General features: G+C 38.8%; 1 protein-coding gene across 1 annotated transcript in view; it reads left to right on the forward strand.

The window, feature by feature from the left end:
- Positions 1-7,721: 7,721 nt before the first annotated feature.
- Rxfp2 (relaxin family peptide receptor 2) overlaps positions 7,722-21,548 on the forward strand; it is a 50,034-nt gene continuing 36,207 nt past the window's right edge. Inside the window, exons 1-4 of the mRNA XM_077795450.1 lie at positions 7,722-7,764; positions 14,757-14,903; positions 17,493-17,570; positions 20,963-21,068. Coding sequence (XP_077651576.1) covers positions 7,722-7,764; positions 14,757-14,903; positions 17,493-17,570; positions 20,963-21,068 — 374 coding nt within the window. The remainder of the gene's footprint in view (positions 7,765-14,756; positions 14,904-17,492; positions 17,571-20,962; positions 21,069-21,548) is intronic.

Genomic DNA, 21,548 nt, shown 5'->3' on the forward strand with positions numbered 1-21,548 from the left:
GGGATCATGGGAAGTTGGTTAATAGGGACCAAAACACAGAAGGAATAAATTCTGGTGTTCCTCAGCTCAGAGGGATGACTGGAGGCCACAAAAACCTGTTTGGTATTTTATGAAGCTGTCACTTTTTTCCATATATTCATTTCTTGTGTTTTTCTCCTCTTCTCGCTGTTGTGTGCATTTGTCTTGGACATGCTCCGGGCCTCTCTTCCCACATCTCATCCACTCACTCTCATCTCTCTTCCTGGTTTCCTCCACACTGAAATCTTCCTCTCTTTTCTTGTCTGTTCCAACACTCTTGCTCTAATCTCAGACTCTGCCCTTGACCTTGCTACATCCCATCTTCTCTAATTCCCACCCCCTCTAATTCCCACATCTGCTCCACCCCGGCTACTCACATCTGCCTTTGCATGTCCACCTTGGCTACATCCAGTCCCTCAACCTTCCCCCTTATTCCAGTATGCCTCACTTCTAATCACTTCCTGCTGTGAGCTTCCTCCCCAGTGACTTCCTGTCTCCTCCCCTTACTTTCTTTCTGTTCTTTGTCTCTATCCCATCATCTCCTGACTTCCCTTCTGTTCTTTGTCTCTATCCCATCATCTCCTGGCCTGATCAGTGGTCGGTCACCAACCAGAGCTAAATGAGTACTGTATCTCAGTACTTAATACTGACTTGCTCTTTTTTAGGTCCTAGTGATTTGTCTACAATTAGGAAATCCAAAAACCTGTATTAACTGAAAGTTTGATCACCTTTGCCTAAAAATATCTGCTCAGAATAGACCAAAGGCTATTTAGAGTCTATTTATGCATGATAACAAAATTTCATGTTTGTGCAATAGCAAGTTGTGAATGTATTTGATGATGGAATTTTGCCCCAGATCTGGTAGGAAATGTTATATAATTTATAGCATATGCATCAACTCAGCTTTCTGAAATTAAAAATAGACATAAATATTACATCAGATTTCTCTAAAAGGTTTCTGCTAAGGTGATACAGATCTGTACCAGCTGTCACCCTATTCTGGTCCACAATATCCTCTACTACATTATCTTCACCAGGGGTAGAATGACTATTTTCTTTGTCCAGAGAAGTTCCGTGTTAACAGAATCTTTTTTGATGAGGAAAAATAAGACTTTAACTCATTCTCTTGCTCTCTGATTACAGTTTATTTTTATTTATCCTCTTAGGTTGTTGTTGTTGTTTAATTTTAACAACTACATTTTCAATCTACTAGTTCCAACTGTGTTTAAAGCTGTATGTTCTGGGTTTATAAACTTTGATTTTATCTCATGGTGTTCTTTCTTCCATTCATTCTTTGAGAATATTAAGCATACATACTTTAAACTACTTTTTAAAGCTCTGTTCCAAGTATGAATTCTCCCTTTTGGGCATCCTGGACATGTGCATGAAGTTGGAGAGATTTTTCTCCTGCCCTTGTCTGTCGATGAGTGTTCTCATTAGAGCCTCCACAGTACTCAGATCTGAGGCATAGCTTATGTTAGTATCTCAGACATTTTGCTTGTGGAGGACCTCCTTCCAATCCTATGTCCCTTTTCCAGAGGACCACACTGCTTTCCTGCTGACCCTAGGCAAGAGGCTTTATTTAAACCACAATCTTGGGGGGTCAGGCAGAACTGTTCCCTCCCGTTCCTCTGTCAGAGGCTCAGTCACTGCAGGTGACAGTCACAGCCCTGCAAATCATGGTTTTAGGTCCCCATAAAACAGTAGCTTTTTCTCTATTCATATTTGATGGAGATTTTTCTCTCCTATGACCCAAAGGCTTGTATGAAAAAGCTAATAGCATCTTTTCTGTGTCTTTGGAAAAGAGTATGACGTGGAAGCAAAGTCAAGATTTGCTCACAGTGGGTGACCTTGATCCAGAAGTCAAAAGAGAAGGTGGTTTTGATTCCTCAGGTTGCACTTTATCAGGGACAGGATGGGAGAGGGCACACAGGGAGATTTGGAGTTATGAAGTGAAAGGCTGTATGTGTTAAGTGGTAAGGACAGCAGAGTGACTGGATTGCTTCATTGGGATCAGTAGACCCATGTCAAGTCATGACCTTAACTAGCATTTGGCCTTCAGCATACCCAATAATCTCTCAGCTTCGTCCACAATATTAAATAATCATATCAATAATTGTGATGTTAAATATAGATTGTAGGACTCTAATCCCTGAATGTACAATAGATCAGGGAAGGGACTGGGACTTTACATATTTAAGAAGCCCTCCACATGGTTCTGACAACCTGTTCCCATGGATCACACTTCTGGAAATACCGGCATGGTGGTTTGCACATCAAAATAGAAGTAGGTTTTTTTCTATTAAGAAATGCTACCTCTTTATGTGACAGCTATTTTACTCTTCATGTGTACTGTGACTGCTAATTGAATCCACCTGAATTATTTAACACATTAATTTTACTTGAATGTTTTTTTAATCGGCAGTTTATAAGGACAAATTAAGTGGATGACCTTAATAGGTGACCCTACATTGTCTAATAATCAACATAGAGCTTCTTGATAGCATAATATCCATTATTTATATATAATACATGAAAACCTTAATATCCAAGTTTACCTGTAGATCAGTCCCGATTTTAATCACCAGTCTCGATGTTAATCACTCCATCCTTTAGAAGAAATTCATTGACTCATATCAGATGTCTTGAGAAGAGGGGTTTTGCATTTGTGGCCAGATCCTCTTTCTCATTCATCACCTGGCTTTCATTATCCACTTTTTTGTTTGATTATGGTCCAGCCAGAGGACATTAGATTGGTCATTGCCTATTTGTCTGTCTTTGTCTCCCTCTCCATTTTTCTCTTTTATTCACATCTTGCCTGGGACATTCAGTCTCGACCACCTGGGGTAAAAATAGTATCTCTATTGCTGTAGATATTTCTACTCCCATTCCCCTATTATGTAAATCCATGATATATAAGAAATTTAGAAGATGTATAGCTGCTCCTCTCCCATCCTGTCTTGGAGGACCTTTGCAAAAAGATTTCCTTAAAAGCTTCAACTGCTGTCTGAGGGTGAGATGAGAGAGTCTTTATGTAAACGTCCTTATAGGCAGGAAAAGGATAATAATCTATGCTGAGTGTTACTGAAAACCCCTGTTCCCTTATTTGAAGCCATTTCCTTTATGGCTGTTTCCTGTTTCCCACTTTAAAAAATGCTGCTCTTACTGTAATAACGAAAGCTAAAAATCATCTACTGAGAAAAGTAAGTCATCCTCCCTAATAGCACAGGGCTTCACAAATGCTAGGTTATTTTTGCACATTTGTCTGCGTGAATTGTAAGTTTTGTGAAAAGAGAAGTGTGAAGAAATTACCTGTGCTGTGACCATCTGATTCCCAGACCAATGTGGGCCACCCTAGCCCAACCAATACAGAACCCACTGGAAAAGTGGAGAGGCTGAGATGGCCTCAAGCAAAAATGTCTGCATTTAAAAAATGATGCATTGGTATATGATAAATGAAAAGCAGAAGGTGAGCATAGAGCTTCTGTGGGCACTGAACCCACATGGATATTATATCCAACACGTATACACCCCAGTTTGGCCTTAGCAATGTTGTTTACTTATAAGTCACATATAACCTAAATCATGTCATTCCCACACCACATACGGGGATTTAGGTATATGTGGCTCCCTTATGGAAACAATATTGCTATTCCTGGAAATGTCGAGTTAGACAACAGTTTTTGAGGCATAGTCTAGAAACTGGGAACTTTTCTACCCATTAAGAGAATAATGAATTAACGAACGATAACAGTGAACTATGAGAAAGAAGAAAAAATAGAATGCATTGCCATAAATACTACAATAGAGTCATATGTGAGATGGTTGGGGAAGGAGAAAGATCATACTCTGAAGTGGTCTAGGAATGGATAAGCGTTTCCTAGAAATGACTTCTGAGATGAATATCAAAGGAAGAGGAAGTGTAGAAGGAGGAAAATTGCATTTCAGACATAGAGTCGAGCTATGCTCAAATCTCATTATCATATTACTATAAAAGTCCTGACTGCCAGGAACGTTTTCCTGATGGAATACAAGATTAACTGTAGAAAGTTAAAGGAGAACTGACCACAGGCTATACCTGATCTGAAATCTTTTTGGATGCTTTTGTTCGCTTACTTTCAAGTCTATATTTATATGTCATTAAAGTATATGTCAAATTTTTTTATCCATTTTGTCTTTCAAAGTCATTTGGAGTGATACCAATTTAGGGCTATGGTGACTAATGCTTCTGAGAATGTTCTCCTAGGAGTCTCTGGGTGCATATGTGCAGGCAGTCTATGGGCACATACCTAGAAAGAGAATTGCTGACTCATAGGGTTTGCAAGGGTCCCATTTCAGTAAACCATGACACACAGCTCTTCCCATTGATTGGCACTCCAAAACATGCATAGCTTCATCTCTGCTCACTCAACTCTCTATCTTGTTTTTAATTATACCAATACTAGTAATCTGAATGACTTCAATTTGCATGTGCCTGGTTACAAATTAGATTTAATATCTTCAGATGTTTTTAGTCACTTGGATATCTTCTTTTGTTTAGTGCCCATTCAAGTCTCTTGCCTGTTTTATTTTTTTTATTTACCATTCATCATTATCTCATTGCTTTGTAGGACATCTGTATATATTCTAAATACCAGCTTTTGAAAATATCTTCTATTGTGCAACTTGCAGTCTCTTAATGGTAATTTTTCGTTTTTAACAAAAGTTGTTCATTTTCACATATGCTGAGCATTTCTCCTTCAGGATTAGTGTTTTTGTCTAATTTTTCTCCTTTGTATGATCCTTAAGATCTTCACTCCTCTATCACAGAGATTTTTCTCCTCTCATATCTTCCAGAAACTCTCTTGTTTTACCTTGCATATTTCACTTATAATCTACCTAAAATTATTCCCCTCCCTCTGTTCTGCAGCACCACTGGTCTTAAGTCAAATGTCATGTGTGTATCTTTTCCAGAACTTTCTATTCTATTCCATTGGTCAATTTTTCAATCTTGGCACCAGTATCACACTGCCTGAATTACAGTACCATTATGATATCTTGATACACAGATGACAACTTCTCTCCCCTTGTTCTCCCTCTTCAACAGTGTCCTGCTCTTCCTGTCCTTTGGAGATACTGTGTACCTTTTAGAATCAACCTATCCATTCCTATATGTGTATATGTCATGTTCTTGGGATTTTTATCAAGCTTGCTTTGAATATACAGATCAACTTGGAAAACAATTAACATCTTTAAAATATTATCTTCCATTTATTTAGATTCTTACTATCTCTCAGTAACATTAGATACATCACATAACCGTCTTAAACATTTTTGTTAGATTTATTCCTGAATATATGAGATTATTGATAGCATAGAAAAAGCCACTTTTTTAAAAAATATTTATTTTTCAGTTGTAGTTGGACATGATACTTTTATTTCATTTATTTATTTATATGTGGTGCTGAGGATCGAACCCAGGGCCTCACATGTGCTAGACGAGTACTCTACCACTGAGCCACAACTCCAGCCCCATAAAAGCCATATTTTTAATCATTTTATTTTCCAATTCTTTGTTCCTGATACACAATTGATTTTATAGTAAACCTTGCTAAACCCACAATGCCAATAATTTATTATTTTGAATGTTTTATGTCCGTGGTCATATCATGCATGATGCGTCAAAGTTGTATTTCTTCCTATATTTATACTATCGATTTGCTTTCCTTGCTCAACTACATCAGCTAAGTCCTCCAGTGCAATGTTGACCAAATGCAGGAATAGTGGAGATGACTGTCCTTTTCCCATTCTCAAAGTGAGAACATTTCCTATCAAGTATATTGTATGCTACGGGTGTTTATAGATACCCTTAATTAAGTCAAGTAAATTACCTTCTACTTTCAGTTCGCATGGTTATTTCCAAGTCAGGATCCAGTAGTTCTATCCCTGGAGTTCCTCTCACAAGCAAAATCAAAGACAAGTGACAAACTAGGAGAAAATATGTGTGAGTTATAGCAAGAGGGCTGACCTCCCTAGAGAATTCGAGTCACGTTGCCAGATTCTGTTTTCTCACACATGGTTCCAAACACTGTGTTCCAGACCCCTGCTGTCACGAATGAAAGTTTCACCAGTCTACTAGGAGCATAAGTAAGTTGGTTTTTTACAAAGCCAAATGTACTATCCTTTCAAAGGATTGTTTTCTTCTCCTGTGGATAGGTTCTAATTTTCAACAATAAAGGACGATTCTTCTAATAAATCAATATTAAAATATAAAGTAGCCGAGAGTTTTTTTCAACATCCATATTGACAAACTAAAATATTTGCAGCTTTTTTGCTGGTCCCTTTAAATTCTTTGATTTTATTGGTTGAAGAAATGCAAAAACCTGGAAACCTCCCACCTAGTGCATATCAGTGAACTTCAGGGTATTGACAAAAAAAAAAAAAGCAGGAAGGCAGGGAGCCAGCGAATTAAGGAGAAGGAGAGAGAAAGGAGCCTTCAGGGTAGAAGAGGAAGTAAAAGCAGGGCAGCCGGCAATACCAAGCCAAGGGAAGAAAGCTTCCACCCTAGTGCCTGTGGATTTAGTAACAGAAGGGACAGCGCTGATTTTCTTTTTCTTACATACATGACAATAGTGGAATGCATTACAATCACAATTATCCATTCACAGCACAATTTTTCGTAACTCTGTATATAAGGTATGTTCACGCCAAATTATGCCATTATACATGAGCCCTCTTATTATTATTATTATTACTATTATTATTATTATTATTGTATTACAATTCTTAATACACCTTTATACCACAATTTATCATATCTCTGTTTGTATATAAGGTAAGTTGACACCAAATTCATATCTTCATACATGTATTTTATATAATGACGAGGGTCTCCTTCCATCATCCATGCTATTCCCCTTCTCCCTCCCTTTCCTTCCCACCCCTATTCCCTATCTAGAGGTAATCTTCCCATTCTCTCCCTCCTTACCCCATTTTGAGTCACTCCCCTTATACCAGAGAAGACATTGAGCATTTGTTTTTTGGGGATTGGCTAACTTCACTTAGCATAATCTGCTCTAATGCCATCCATTTCCCTGCAAATGCCATGATCTTATTCTTTTTTAGTGCTGAGTAATATGCTGATTTTGATGAGCATTTCAGTGTAGCAGGAGGGCCAAGACGACAAGCTGCAGATTCAAGAACCAAAGAGTATAAAGACGTGGAAACCTTGACTTGTATGATTCTTCTGAGAAATGTAACTATAAATAGGAGAAGAATGTTTCTCAGTCTTCTAGAAGCACATGGGTAAAACCGGATTTGGGTGGGTTGGTTGGTTTGGTTGGTTGATTGATTTGCTTTGAAGATGAGATCTGATTTTTAGAGGGGACTAGTGGAGTTGCTGAGAACGAAACTCAGGTCTTCACACATGCTAGGCAAGCACTGTCCCACCCAGCTACACCCTCAATCCCTGAGACTTGATTGAACAAGAATATGTTTAAAAATACAGTGGTGAGCCCAAGATACTGACAATAAAGGAAAGAAAAGAAATGATTCATGGTGAAAGTCTAAAAGTAAGGTTAAGTGAAGTATGGAACATCAATGGAGGGTTCATCCTTTGTGCATCGTAAAATCATAAAAGCAACATTCCCAGCCATGGCTGGTAACTGTGGTTTCCATACAGCTCGGCACAGACAGGGCTCACGAACAACACCCCATACTTGAACATGGTATGTCCTACTCAGATGCATGTCCTGTTCTTGAATGCAGGTAAATGTGTAAATTAATTGGACTAGAAATTGAGAGAAAGAGCCAGGAAAAGTTCTCTGACACAGAGGAGGCCATGGATTGAGGCAAATTTACAATACCAGCCTCTCCCTCCTCCATGTTCCCCATGGCACGTTTCCACAGGGCTTCACACTGCCTGTCTCTCCACTCTCTCCACTCACACCCTTCCGTGTTTCCCATTGCTCTGCGGGTTCTAGGAGGTCATTGTTCTCAGGCAGGCTTCAGGAAGAATAAGTAGCCTCCCAAATCATGCACAGCAACATGAGCATTTAAATTCACAAAGACAAAATTTTGACCTAAATGCATGCATGCATACATATACCTGAGGTTTAGGCAGTTTACTGGTCAGCAAAGAGGTATTTTGGGAGATCTTGTTTCCTTCAATCTCTTACAACCCATCAAGAGTCACAGCTTTCAGAGTGTGACATGCATAAAGACTCCCAGGCAAAGATGTAAAGCAGAAACCCATCCCTGGTGAGGATAATATTGGCAAGTTGAATTTTTTTTTATTTTAAATATATCAAGCCTATAGTCTGTTCCACAAATGTGGGTAACATTTCCCCAAATCTATCTGTTCAAATATCAGGCAGTCATCTGAAACAAAAGACAGGGTGATAGTGTCTGCAGGGAATCCCTGAGCAGTGTCCCAAGGGACGTTCAGCAGCATGAGGTGGTTAGTTTGTCCCAGAACATGACAGAATATAGAGGCTTAGAGAAATCCAGTTAAGACAGGAATTTTTGAATTGGGAAGGAGGTGGAGTAAATGTGATAATGAACCTGGATTGAAATTCTGCATAGAATGATTGATGTGGCCAAGCAATACTATCAGGGCAGGGAGAGCCAAACAGCTACAGAAAGCATAGGATTTCCAAGTTTAAAGAAAACCAATGGATAGGCCAATTTCTCTTTTAATAAAATGGCCTTTTTAGAAAGAAATTCCTATTTCCTTCAAACAATAAATTATCTACCCTGCAAAGGTGGGCTTTTAGTGATACTCGGACTCTTCGCAGAAGTGGGGAGAGAGTGTGTTTGTGAATTCATCAGATGGAGCTAGATTCACCCTTGTTTTGCATGGGAGCTACCCAGAGTGGTGTTGCTACTCCCCTCAGAGATTCCTGCACCACAGCTCCAGGTAGGAATGAATGGACCTTGTCTGTCTCTTTCAGTAACAGAGCTTAGCACACAGTAGGCACTCAGCTAACATGGTCTAGGTGTTAAACATTTATCTGGTGCATTTATTCCAAAGTGTTCACGGCAGAGGCTTCCTCTGCAATTCCTCCAGTTCCTCTCTAGCTCCCTTGCTTTCCTCGGTGACAATGTCATCTGAATTAGATGAAACACCACTAGCAGTGGTGCATTCTGGGAAATGGCCTCCTTGGCCTGTATCCTCTGTGCTCCTCCCAGAACCACAGCACCATCATCTCTGGCATTCGTGTGGGAGAGAGTCAGCCAGAACTGCAGGGTGAGAGGACACGGGCTTTCCTCAGCTCTGCCTGTGATTACCATCAGCAGAAAACCAGACTAAGCAAAGAGGGACTTGCATATCTCCACTGGTTTATTTATTTATTTATTTATTTATTTATTTATTTATTTTTGGTATCGGGGATTGAACTCTGGGGTGCTTAACCACTGAGCCCTGTTTTGAGACAGGGTCTCACTAAGTTGGTTAGGGCCTCATGAAATTGCTGAGGCTGGTTTTGAACTAGAGATCCTCCTGCCTCGGCCTGCTGAGTTGCTGGGATTACAGACATGCACCTGGCTTTTCACTGATTCTTTAAACTGAGAGCTAGAATACCATTCTCATCTGTTGGTTCCCAATAACTCAGGGCAAGTGTTGGTGGACAGCAAAAAATCCCCTTGAACTGCAGTCCCCTGGGCTTCCAAGGGCTATCATGGTGTTGTTTTATAAGCCTTTTGCATGAACATGTCCAAAATATTGACTGGAGAGAGAGGAGGGACTATTACTGAGCAATTTTCTTTCACATGCTCCCATCTCCCCTCAGCTGTGTGTTTGGCAGGGATCCCATAGAAATGGCTGGGGAAGCTATCAATATTGCTTTGATGTAGGCATCCTCCATTTTTATAATCTCCAAATTTCAATAAAACTGTCTCTTTCTACTTCCACAGATGGCAGAAGGAATAGACAGCAGAATATGCCTCCTACAGATAACAAGCCAGTTTTTCGTTTTGTTTGGTTTTTCAGTATGTGCCAAAATCCAGCAGGGGCTCTTCATTATCATTTAAATTTGATAATGACAGATCAGAATGATCAAGGAAGTGCATTGAACACTAGACAATATTTTTTCATGAGAATAAAAACATAAACCTGCAACTTTTGGAAGGTTAAATTTTGAAAGGGGCTCTTTCTTCAATTACATTTTTTTATTTCCAAATGACCCATTAGTTCACTTATTTAAAAAAAAAATTATTGAGTGCCACATAATACCAGACACTAGATAGAAAATAGAGATTTAGGATGCAGAGGGGCAAAGGATAAGAAGTAGATCTGATTTATTTATTTTTTTTCCATATACAGTTTTTACTTGAAATGACTTTGGGACAATGCCACTCTGGGGTAGGAAATGGGGAATTATGAGAAACACAATCGGCAGGTCTCTGCATGCATGGCTCTCTCTCGCTTCCCCTCCCTTTGTCCATACTCACTAAATGAAAATGTTCTGGGGAAAAAGGAAATAATCTTGAATCCTCTTATCTGCGAAAGTTGGCTGCTGGTCTTCCTCTGCCTCTAGCTGAGTCTGCATCTGAGGAAAGGCATGCACTTGGGTCCAGCCCTCAAAGGACTCACAAAATCTTCAGAATGAATCCCAGAAGGAAGGACATCCCAGTCTCACAGTGTGGTACCCAGACAGCCTCAGCCTCCCATTTAAACATTCCCTTCCACCCAATCCTTCATCTTCCCTTCCAAATGTTAAGAAAATACTACAATCAAGAGATTGAGGGCTGGGGATGTGGCTCAGCGGTAGCGCGCTCGCCTGGCATGCGTGCGGCCCGGGTTCGATCCTCAGCACCACATACCAACAAAGATGTTGTGTCCGCCGAGAGCTAAAAAATAAATATTAAAAATTCTTTCTCTCTCTCTCTCTCCTCTCTCACTCTCTCTTAAAAAAAAAAAGAGATTGAAAGGACATTTTTACTGCTTATTGATTATTTACAACCTTCCTTCAACACTTTCTTTCTTTTTTTTTTTTTTTTTTTTTGGTACCGGGGGGTTGAACTCAGGGGTGCTCAACCACTGAGCCACATCCCCAGCCCTTTTCATTTTTTATTTTAAAACAGGATATCACTGGGGCTGGGGTTATGGCTCAGTGATAGAGCGCTCGTCTAGCACGTGCAAGGCCCTGAGTTCGATCCTCAGCACCACATAAAAAAATAGATAAATAAAGCTATTGTGTCTAACTACTTCTAAAAAATAAATATTAAAAAAAAAGAGTCTCACTAAGTTGATTAGGGCCTAGATAAGTTGCTGAGGCTGGCCTTGAACTTGAATTCCTCCTTCCCAACCACCACGCCCTGCTCCCTCTTTGAGAGGCTGGGGTTGTGGCTCAGGGGTAGAGTGCTAGTTTAGCATACATGAAGCACTGGGTTCAATCCCCAGCACCATATAAAAATAAATAAAATAAAAATATTGTGTCCATCTACAACAACAAAAAAATTTAAGAAAGAAAGAAAAAGAATTTGAGATGGCTTAAAATAAAAATCATGTCATATGACTTTTGAAATAGAGTAAACATGAAGAAGTAGGAGGAACCTTTGTTATAGTCTGGGTTTTTTTCTTTCACAGATAGAGGCCACACAGAATCTTAAAACATTAAGGCACAGTAAGCTCTCATGTTGCAGAGCTACTTCTTTTTGTTTCTTTGGTTTTGGTTTTGGTTTTGGTATTAGGGATTGAACTCAAGGGTGCTTTACCACTAAGCTACATCCCCAGTACTTTTTATCTTTTACTTTGACACAGAGTCTTGCTAAGTTATTGAGGCTTCCCTTAAACTTGGGATCCTCCTGCCTCAGCCTCCTGAGTCACTGGAATTACAGGTATTCACCACCATGCCTGGCTAGAGCTTCCTTCTTAAAATCCTGGTTTTGTACCGTGAGTTGAGATTGCCTGTGTGCCAGTGTTCACTCTGAGCCAGGTATTCCCCATATTTAATGCTTGTGTACTACAGAGGATGCTGGGCCCACAGGACCTATCCCAAAATTAAAGACTCACAGTAACCCCACCTTAAATCTAAGGAAACAAAGGTTTGAAGAAGTGAAATAGCTCACTCGAGATCACATAATGAGTGGCAGAAAGAATCCTAATCCATCTCTGGTGCTTTAAAGAGTTGGTTGAATTTCATTCATGGATCATGAATCAATTTAGTGACTTGTGATCTCTTTTCAAGTGAATAAGATAGAATAATAGCTGGGCATGGTGGCACATGCCTATAATTCCAGGGACTCAGGAGGCTGAGACAGCAGGATCTCAAGTTGAAAGCCAGCCTCAGCAACTTAGCAAGGCCCCAAGTAACTCATAGAGACTCTGTCTCTAAATAAAATATTTAAAAAAAGGGCTGAGGATGTGGCTCAGTGGTTAAGTGCCCCTGAATTAAATCCCTAGTATCAAAAAAAAAATAAATTAATAATAATAATAATTTTCAGAGTTCATCCCAGACAGTAGAAGTTTAAGTAATATTTCAAGAAATTTTATTTTCATTGTGTAAGCGTATTGGGGGCGTGTGGAGTGTACGCAGGAGTATGGGAGTGATGGGTGTATGCAGAGTTGTCTAGAGGTATATGGAAGGAAAGAAACATGGGTGTGTTGGGTGTGTACATAGGTGTGGATGGATGTGTGAGTGAAGGGGTTAATGAGTGTAAAATTTATTTCTGTGAGTTACTATTTTAAAAAATTTCAAAGCTACCACACTAACATATATCAAATCTCATTTATTCACATTCCAAGTGAAAGAAGATGACTAAGTTTTAGAAATCTGCCTTCTATAGAAATTTTTACAAACAAAAAATTAAGAGATGTTAAGATCTGTGGCTCAGTTGGCCTCCCCCATGTGAACATGTTTACCAGGCCAACCTCCAGAGCCACACAGCGAAGAAACTCTTCCTAAAATAGTCACAACTTGACTGGCCTTGTGCCTGGTTGCTGAGACTAAATCATTCATCTGCAACTGCAGCAAGCACAGAGAAAATATTTTGCTTTTATACAAACAAAAAACAAAAGGTAGGAGGCAGGAGATCATGCTAGGGCCACGCTGCAGGTTGGCCTCCTCTAGCAGGAAGGCCCAGAAGATGCAGCAGCAGACACTTGAGAGATTGAACAATGACATTCAGGTGCCCCCTGAGGACGGCCAGCAGCTCTGTTTTTATGCACTTGCTGAATCTCCAGGGTCATCTGGTCTAAACCACTAAAGCTCAAATAATCCACTCATCCTCTCTAATGATGTCATCGAAGGCTTAACATGCATTTGCTATTCAGACAGAGCTTTACTGCCCAAACTGTTCCTGCCCTTTACCAAATGCATCATTTGTCAAACGAGGAGGGCCAGCAGCTTCCCCTACATTAGGAGAGTCTGTGGAGTCTGGAAGAAGATGCCTGGCCTCAAGGCAGCATTTGCTAGAGGGCCCAAGCCCCACAAGGACATTTTCCCCAAGAACCCAGTTTGTCTTCTCTCATTGTTACGTAGAGGGCATCACACCCTTAGGCACAGTCACCATTGACATGCAATAAAATAATTAGGAAAGACCCAGGATACAAAGTAGATGCTCCATGAAAGTCTGTTCTCTATCTTTGGTATGTTAAGAAAGCTGCATTCCCTGAACCAGCCTGAAGAAACTCCTGGTCACCCTATGACCTTCAGTGGCGTGGTTGGGAACGCTTTGCCAACATCTGTCCAGCTCCCTTCAGTGAGTCCTCAGGAACTACGACCATTCCTCTCCACCTTCTCCCTAGATCAACTTCTGTGAAATTTCAACTCGAATACCTTTCTCAGAAAAAAAAAAAAAAACACAGACTTCTATAATTTTATAAAGTCCATTTACAAAGAACATGTCTCTTTATTTTCTAGAAAATACTCTCTTATAATTGAAAGAATGTCTCATACATCTAAATTTCTGAAATCGTTTTGTCCATCCTTTCCATAGATACAATACTTGTGTGAGTGTTCATTGTATTTCCTTCTTGTACTCTTTTACTCAACCTAGAATGTGTGCAGTTCTCCTTGTTCGTATGTTCCCTGCATAGAAGATAATTTTTAAGTCGTCTTCATAGAGGGCTTGTGATTTTTGGAATGCAGGTTCCAGACTTGATTGGTATCCTCTGAGCCCAATGGGTTAAGAGGAGGTAGACCTTCCCTATGTCACTTTCTAGGTGAATGACAGGCAAAATGTTCAACTTCCTTTATCCTAAAACATGAAGAATAACACCACCCACCCTTAGGTTGAAAGAAGGATTAACAAAGTGCTTAGTTAAGTACTGTGCAATGTGCCTGGTGCACAGTAAACTCAATAAGTGTTAGATATAATTTTAATAGGGTGCAGGATTTCTTCCTCATACTCCAGCAGTCCTTTTGCATATATCTACTTTTTAATCACAATTCACCTCAAATATTTCCATCTATCTGTTCAATCTTACTCACGATTTTGCCTTTCTGCTTCCAAGTGTGGACCACTCCTTGATTTCAAGCAGAAGTCAGACAATACCTTTGGCTCTGGCTAAAATCACTCAGCTGAAATGGGAAAATTCAAAATGAACCTTGTTCCCGTTCTCGGGATAGTGTGTGTTACCTCTGGGTGGGTCATCGTCAGTTAAACTGGTGTCACTCAGGAGGCCACAGCAGCGGCTGCCAAGAACAGCAGACAGAGGCAACTCGGGCTTCTTTTAAAAAGTCAACGGGATAGAAAGGGCTCGGCCGTGCTCACACCGGGTTCTCTTACATGAGATTTCTGTCCCCCCTTTCACATAGACTTCGCACAGACTCAAGGCAGTACAATCCCTCCTTTATGCCAAAAAGGGTATTTTCCCTGTGGGAATCTGACCAAGTGCTTGCCCCGGGCTTTTCACTGTGACGGTGTGGACGACTGTGGCAATGGCGCAGATGAGGAGAACTGCGGTGAGTAGTCCACCCCCCACCCCCACCACCCCCACCACCCCCACCTCCCCCACCACCCCCACCTCCATCCCCCACCCCCAGATCCCCCCACACCACATGTACCTTCCTGCTGAGCCCCCGAACTGTGGCCAGCTGGACAGTGATCGGCAATGACCTGGAAGAGATGATTTGGTGTTCCCTACGCAAACCCTTTTTAATGCAAATACTCCCCAATTTGTGGTAACGACTTGTATTTTCATATGGAGAACTCGCTTGAATGAGATACACAGGATTATGAAATGTTATATTTTGTGAAAATCGAAACTGCATTTTAAAAATCTACTTGAGTACTCATTTTAACTTTAAGGGATCCTATGACTGTCACCTCCTATGGCTGGTCATTTAATCAGCTGTGAGACTACCCATAAAATGTGAATGAAGTCACCTAGAGAATTAATTGACTGAACAGACCTATATTGAGTGTCGACAATGTGCCCGGGGCTTTGCAATCACTGGGACCAGTTAGCTCAAGGAAGACGATCGTCTTGACCTTCTCAAGGTCAATATGAACATGGGTAGTATGAACTAAGAAGATAATAAACCTGTATCAATGAGTTAAATACTCAGACCTGATATGAGCCCTGAAGAAAATAAAACAGCACAATGAGATGGAAGTGTCTTGGAGGGAAGAATACTTTAAAGATATAAGCAGAGAAAATCTTTTTAAGAGGGTGACGTTTGAACTGAAAACTAAATGAAACAAAAGAAAGAAGTCACAAAACATTCTGGAGGATATAGAATTCCAGGCAAAGGAAATAGCAAGTCCAAAGGTCCTGAGGTTGAACAAAATAAAATGACAGGTTTGAGGAATAGAAAAGCCAGGGTGGTAGAAGCAAACTAGATAAGGATATGCATAGGGGCTGAAGAGGCACACAGCAGCCAGATCACATAGGATCATACAGGCCAATGTTGGGTCAGTATATTTGCCAATTTAACATTGTCCAAATTAACATTTATTTTTCTGTGTAGGGAGGTGATATGGAGTCTGCGATGTCTAGTTAGTCCCACAGTAGACACTAGAACACAGACCTCCTGATTCTGCAGGAATCCTGTGTGTGTGTTCTGCCATAGAAGGCCCAACCAACAATCAAAGTAGGGCAGCAGAGCCCAGGAGTGCCAGCTGTCTGTCTGTCATCCACCCTCCTGCCCGGGTTACTCAGGCATCTTCCCTTTTTCCCACCTTCCTACTTCTCCTCTAAGATCATTCAGGAGTCCCCTCCTCTGAGAGGGGACACACTAAGTTTGCCCCAGTGAAGCTTCTCCCACTCTCGAATGGGTGCAGTTTCTCCCTCTTGCCAGAGCACCCCCGCCCCAGGCTTACCTCTACAAACACTGAAGTGACCTGTCTTATCTTTTCACCTGTTTCTCCTTCTAGACATAAACACCTTGGGAAGAGGCCCACGTCTCACTTGTTTTGCTGTCCTCAGGGCCTAGAATAGTACAGGACACAGTAGGAACTTAATCACGCGCTCAGTTTTGGAGGCAGCTCTCTGGATGCCAATGAGCAAGTCACTCAAAGAGATCTCCAGTTTGCTGCATGAGAATCAGGGACATGGTATTTATCTCCCTCATGAGAATGTTCTGAGGTCAAAGTAAATAATGCCTCTGAAGGTACTTATAACACAACTGAAGGCATCATAGTGGAATCATAGAGGATATTAATCAGAAGCAGAACTAAATTAAAGATTGCAGGGATCAAAGAAGTCTGTTGGCAATTACTTAAATTTGCTTTTTGATTTGTGTGAACTTAAGCATCATACATTATAATGCAGATCTTATCATTTACATTGCATGTGCTCAAGTAATGATGCTTCAAAATTAATTCTCCTTTTTGTAAAAAAAAATGTGATTTTATCACTAAAAAAGGATACTTGGCAAATAAACAGGTCATATGAACATATGAAGATTGACGCTTATTCATGGCAAATTGAGTAAATACTTTTTTCAACAGGACTTTATTAATTTAATTAATTTACCCTTTATTAATGAGCACTTTGGTTTTGCTTTTTGCTAAAGGTCATTTAGTTGAGGGCTAGCCCAGGGATAGAGCATGTGCTTAGCATACCCAAGGCCCTGGGTCCAATCCTTAGCAACAAAACAAAATAAAATTTTAAAAGTTCAGATGATGTAAATTTTGCAGAATCTACCATATCTATCAAGCATGAGTCTACATAAACCTGGGGCAGTATACATATATGACAAAAAGAAAATTCAGATTTTATTTTCTTCTGAGGTCCTCAAAATTAAGGTCAAACACTTAAAATATCAGGATTAGAAATGGGTGATATCTTCAAGACACTTATATAAAATAATAATATACATGTGTTCTTCATTTTATGATAAATATATCTGAAATATTTGTAATTATAAAAAAGGAGAATCCCACAGATGTTTGCCTAGCTTTTTCTCTCTTACTATGTATTTAAAATATTGGTCATTCTATTGCTTAAACGAATTTTCATTTCATTTCATTATTAAATTTTTATACTTTTGTTTTATAATATGATTCTGATTTCTAGAATAACTGACGTATTAATCACCGTTTCACAGGTGACACTAGTGGATGGGCAACCATATTTGGCACAGTCCTTGGAAATGTTAATAACGTGACATTAACACAGGAGTGCTGTAAGTGGTATTGGTTCAAAGACAGTATCCGCATTTCAAAAAACATGACTTGTGGTGGGTGTATTTTTATGAGTACAGCAGTTCCCCCTCTTTATGTTTCACTGCAGTCTAAAATGAGTATTTTGAGGGCTTGGGAGTGTAGCTCAGTGGTAAAGTGCTTGCTCTGCATTCCCAAGGCCCTGGATTGGACTCCCAGCACTGTAGATAATAATGATAATGTTTTGAGAGAGACCTCCTTTACATAACTTTTATTATGGTATATTGTTATAATTGTTCATTTTATTATTATTCATCTCTCACTGGCCTAACTTACGGATTAAACTTTACCATAAGTAAATATTTATAGAATAAAAGTGATTTATATATATGTGTGTGTGTGTGTGTAAGTGTAAAGTTTCATAATATTTATGGTATCAGACATCCACTGGAGGTCTTGGATTGTGTTCCTTGTGAATAAGTGGGAACTACTGTAGTGCAATAAATTTGCTTCTGAATTTTAATTTCAGTTTAATGTATTTTGCTGGCCAACTGGTCTACCCTCTGTCCATGGGACTAAAATAATAGAAGAAAATGACCATCTGTACTCATGTTTATTTTATGTATTAGTGTATGATTACAGGAATATATGAATATTGAATAGTTTTGACAAACAGTAAGGTTCTCATTCCCTTTCATTATTTCCTTCAACAAAGATATTAAGCACTCAATACTTTCTAACCCCTTAGGTATTGAAGTACAGTGATAACTAAGATGTGGTCTCAGCCCACACATGCTTCACATCATAGCAGTAATAATATATATAACATATATATATAACATATATAATAATATTATATATAATTATTCTACATATTATATATAATAATATATATAACATATATGTTATATGCATATATTATATATGGTATATATAATTTTATATACATTATGCTATACTAACAGTATACAATCGTCTTCTGTATCCATAGTTATAATTATGGATTCAACCAGCTATAAATTAAAATATCCTGAAAAAAAAATTGTGTCTGTACTAAACTTGTACAGATTTTTTTCTTGTCACTATCCCCTAAAAAATACAATATAATAATTATTTTCATTGTATCATAAGGTATTATAAGTAATGTAAAGATGGTTTAAAGCATACCAGAGGATGTGTGTAGGTTCTATTGCAAATAATGGAACATCTTATATAAGGAATTTGAGCATCTACAGATTTGGGTATCCATTGGGTTCCTGAAACCAGTCTCCCCAGATATCAAGAGATGACTGAGTGGATGTTATACAATGCTAGTTTATATATAGCTCACTTATTGTAAACTTAATTGCATATAATGTATACAAATTAAAAAGGATAAAATTAGAATAAATGTAACTAAAAATTCTAATATTTTCTTTCTCAGCTACAAAGGGTTGACTCATATAGATCCCAATTTGGAACTTACTGCTATACCCCATGGGCAGTCACTCAAGTTGTGGACCTTTGTGTTTGGTTGGTTTGGGTTAGGTTTTTGTTTTATATCTCTCTCTCTCTTTTGTTTTTTAATAAAGAGAGAGAACACATGATCAGAAATAAATGTGAGGAAAATTCCTCCATCAGTGTTGCAGAGAATGGGTGAGAACAGCAAGTCTCAGCTGGGACAACTGTGTTGGACAGTGTTGGCTGACATTGCTGATGATCCAAGCTACAGCAGAGTGGGTTGTGTTGACATCCAGTGGGCAGAGGCTAGAGGTGCTGCTGAGCATCCTGTGGTGCCCACAACAGCCTCCACAACAAAAAAATTATTTGGGCCAAAGTGTCAATCATGCTGATTAAACAGAAAGAATGAAAAAGGAGATATTGATTACCATGTGTATTACGATGCTCTGGAAAACACTGCGAATTCGAGCCCAGAAAATGCCATAAGGACAGGTGAAGTAGAAGGAGATGCAAGAGACCTTTCAAAAAATTCACAGAACCTGCGAGCAGACTGGGCTGCAGGGCAGGAAGGTGAAGGGTTATACCCACATTTCTGGTTTAGACAACACACAGCTTGACCATATAAAATCCTTTTATTATCAAATAAGAGTCTCTCAGCACAGATTTTTAATCTAAAAGTTTAACCATAATCTTCTTGGTGTGAACAAACACTGAAGTAATCATACCTACATTATCTTTTGCTATAGATAACATAAAATAGTTTCTAAACTTCATACACTATAAGTATATTTTGCATTAAGTAAATACTCAATAATAAGTTTTCTGGCTATTAAATTCACTGTTCAAAGAACATTTGTCTTAAAAGTGATCTAAAAGAAGCAGGACAACTAGAAATCATATTTTAATAAATAATGAAAAATATAAATTTAAAATTCACAAATCTCACTTTGTTAACTGCATCAAATCAATATCCATAAGGTTAGTGAAGAAAGCAAAGATTCCAGAAATATTCTCTTCCCCTCCCTCCCCTTCTGTCTCTTACTCTAACACAAGCACACACACGCACACACTGTGATTATCCCATGGACCAACCTGGCCTTGCTCCTCCAGATACTCCTTTGGCATACTCCTTTGTATGCCATTATCTTAATAATTCTGTAAGTTCCTTCAGAGGAAATTATGAAAACATTTTCTTTATTCAGAGAGATGGATCTTTGGTTTTCTCAACCTATACACAACTTTAATTTTTTGTAAACAACTTCTACAACTTCTAGTTTCTACTTTCAACTTCGTGGTAATGAAAAACAAAGAACCACATTACTTTCCTATGTTCACATATAAATGCACCAAAAAGTTATACTCCCTGTATATTTAATTTGTCAAAATGCACCTTCTATCATGTATATCTAAAAAGAACAAATTTTTAAAATTAATTATTAAAAAAAACCAAAGAGCCTAAATGAAAGGATATCTGATTGGATTGATTTTAATAGGGCACATTAGTGGCTGTGGCAGAATCTGTGTCTAATTCTTCTCATAGCTCTAAGTCTGACAGGGGGAAAAAATGTGAGATAAATTTTAATCAATAAAAATTTATTAGCAACTATTTTGTGCTGTTGAATTCAACTGACCCAATCATTTCCATTGTGATTTATTCAATCATACTAATAAATTTCATTGACGAGAACATATGATTCTATGCTATTTGAACATGTCTGTGACTTCTTTCTACTCACCTGTTAAACACCTCTGACATGACCACTGAAAGCTAGAACTGAGTTGAACACCACACTAATCTACACTCTATTAGGAGAGAATGCTTAGTTGCTTTTATTATGCACTAAATAAGTCCATTTAACATATGTGAATTTTATGTATTTGATGAAAAGAGGACAAAGCTTGTTATTCTAAAAAAGTCATAAATACAAAAATGCATTTTTTGCCCTAAGTAAAACCTTTCTCTTTTTGCTCCTAGTTTTAAACCAGTATCCACAACACTGTGACTGCAAAGAAACCGAATTGGAATGTGTAAATGCAGGCCTGCAGTCTGTACCTGTGATTTCCACCAACGTGACATTACTGTGAGTACAGTATCGGGATGATATTTATCCCTAAAGTCACAAGAAAACCCTCCAGTGAAATTATATCAGAAAAAAAATAATAGAAATTCCATTTAAAACCAGTCATCAGAGAATTCTGCATGCTTCATCTATAGGAGGGACATGTTTTCAACACTGTACATTAGATTAGATCTGGTAATATTCAGCTCACAAATGCCTGAGGCCTGGAGCACTTATTTTAATTATTCTCTGATTTATGTATTGCTACTAATCTGCCTGTGCTGAAATGTTAAAAAGCAAACACACTCACTTATGCCATCTCATTGTTAATGTTTATAATTCATCCAAGATGGAATGAAAGATCAATGAGCTAGTTCTATCATATCATGAAAACTTTTCTGCTTTTTGCTGGAAATTTTCAAGAGCCTCAGAACTCTGCTATCACATCATCATTTGAGCATATTTGAGTTAGTTAGGATCTTTGGTTGTTTTGCTTTTGGT

This window comes from Urocitellus parryii, chromosome 2 (assembly GCF_045843805.1).
Source record: "Urocitellus parryii isolate mUroPar1 chromosome 2, mUroPar1.hap1, whole genome shotgun sequence".
Lineage (NCBI taxonomy): Eukaryota > Metazoa > Chordata > Mammalia > Rodentia > Sciuridae > Urocitellus > Urocitellus parryii.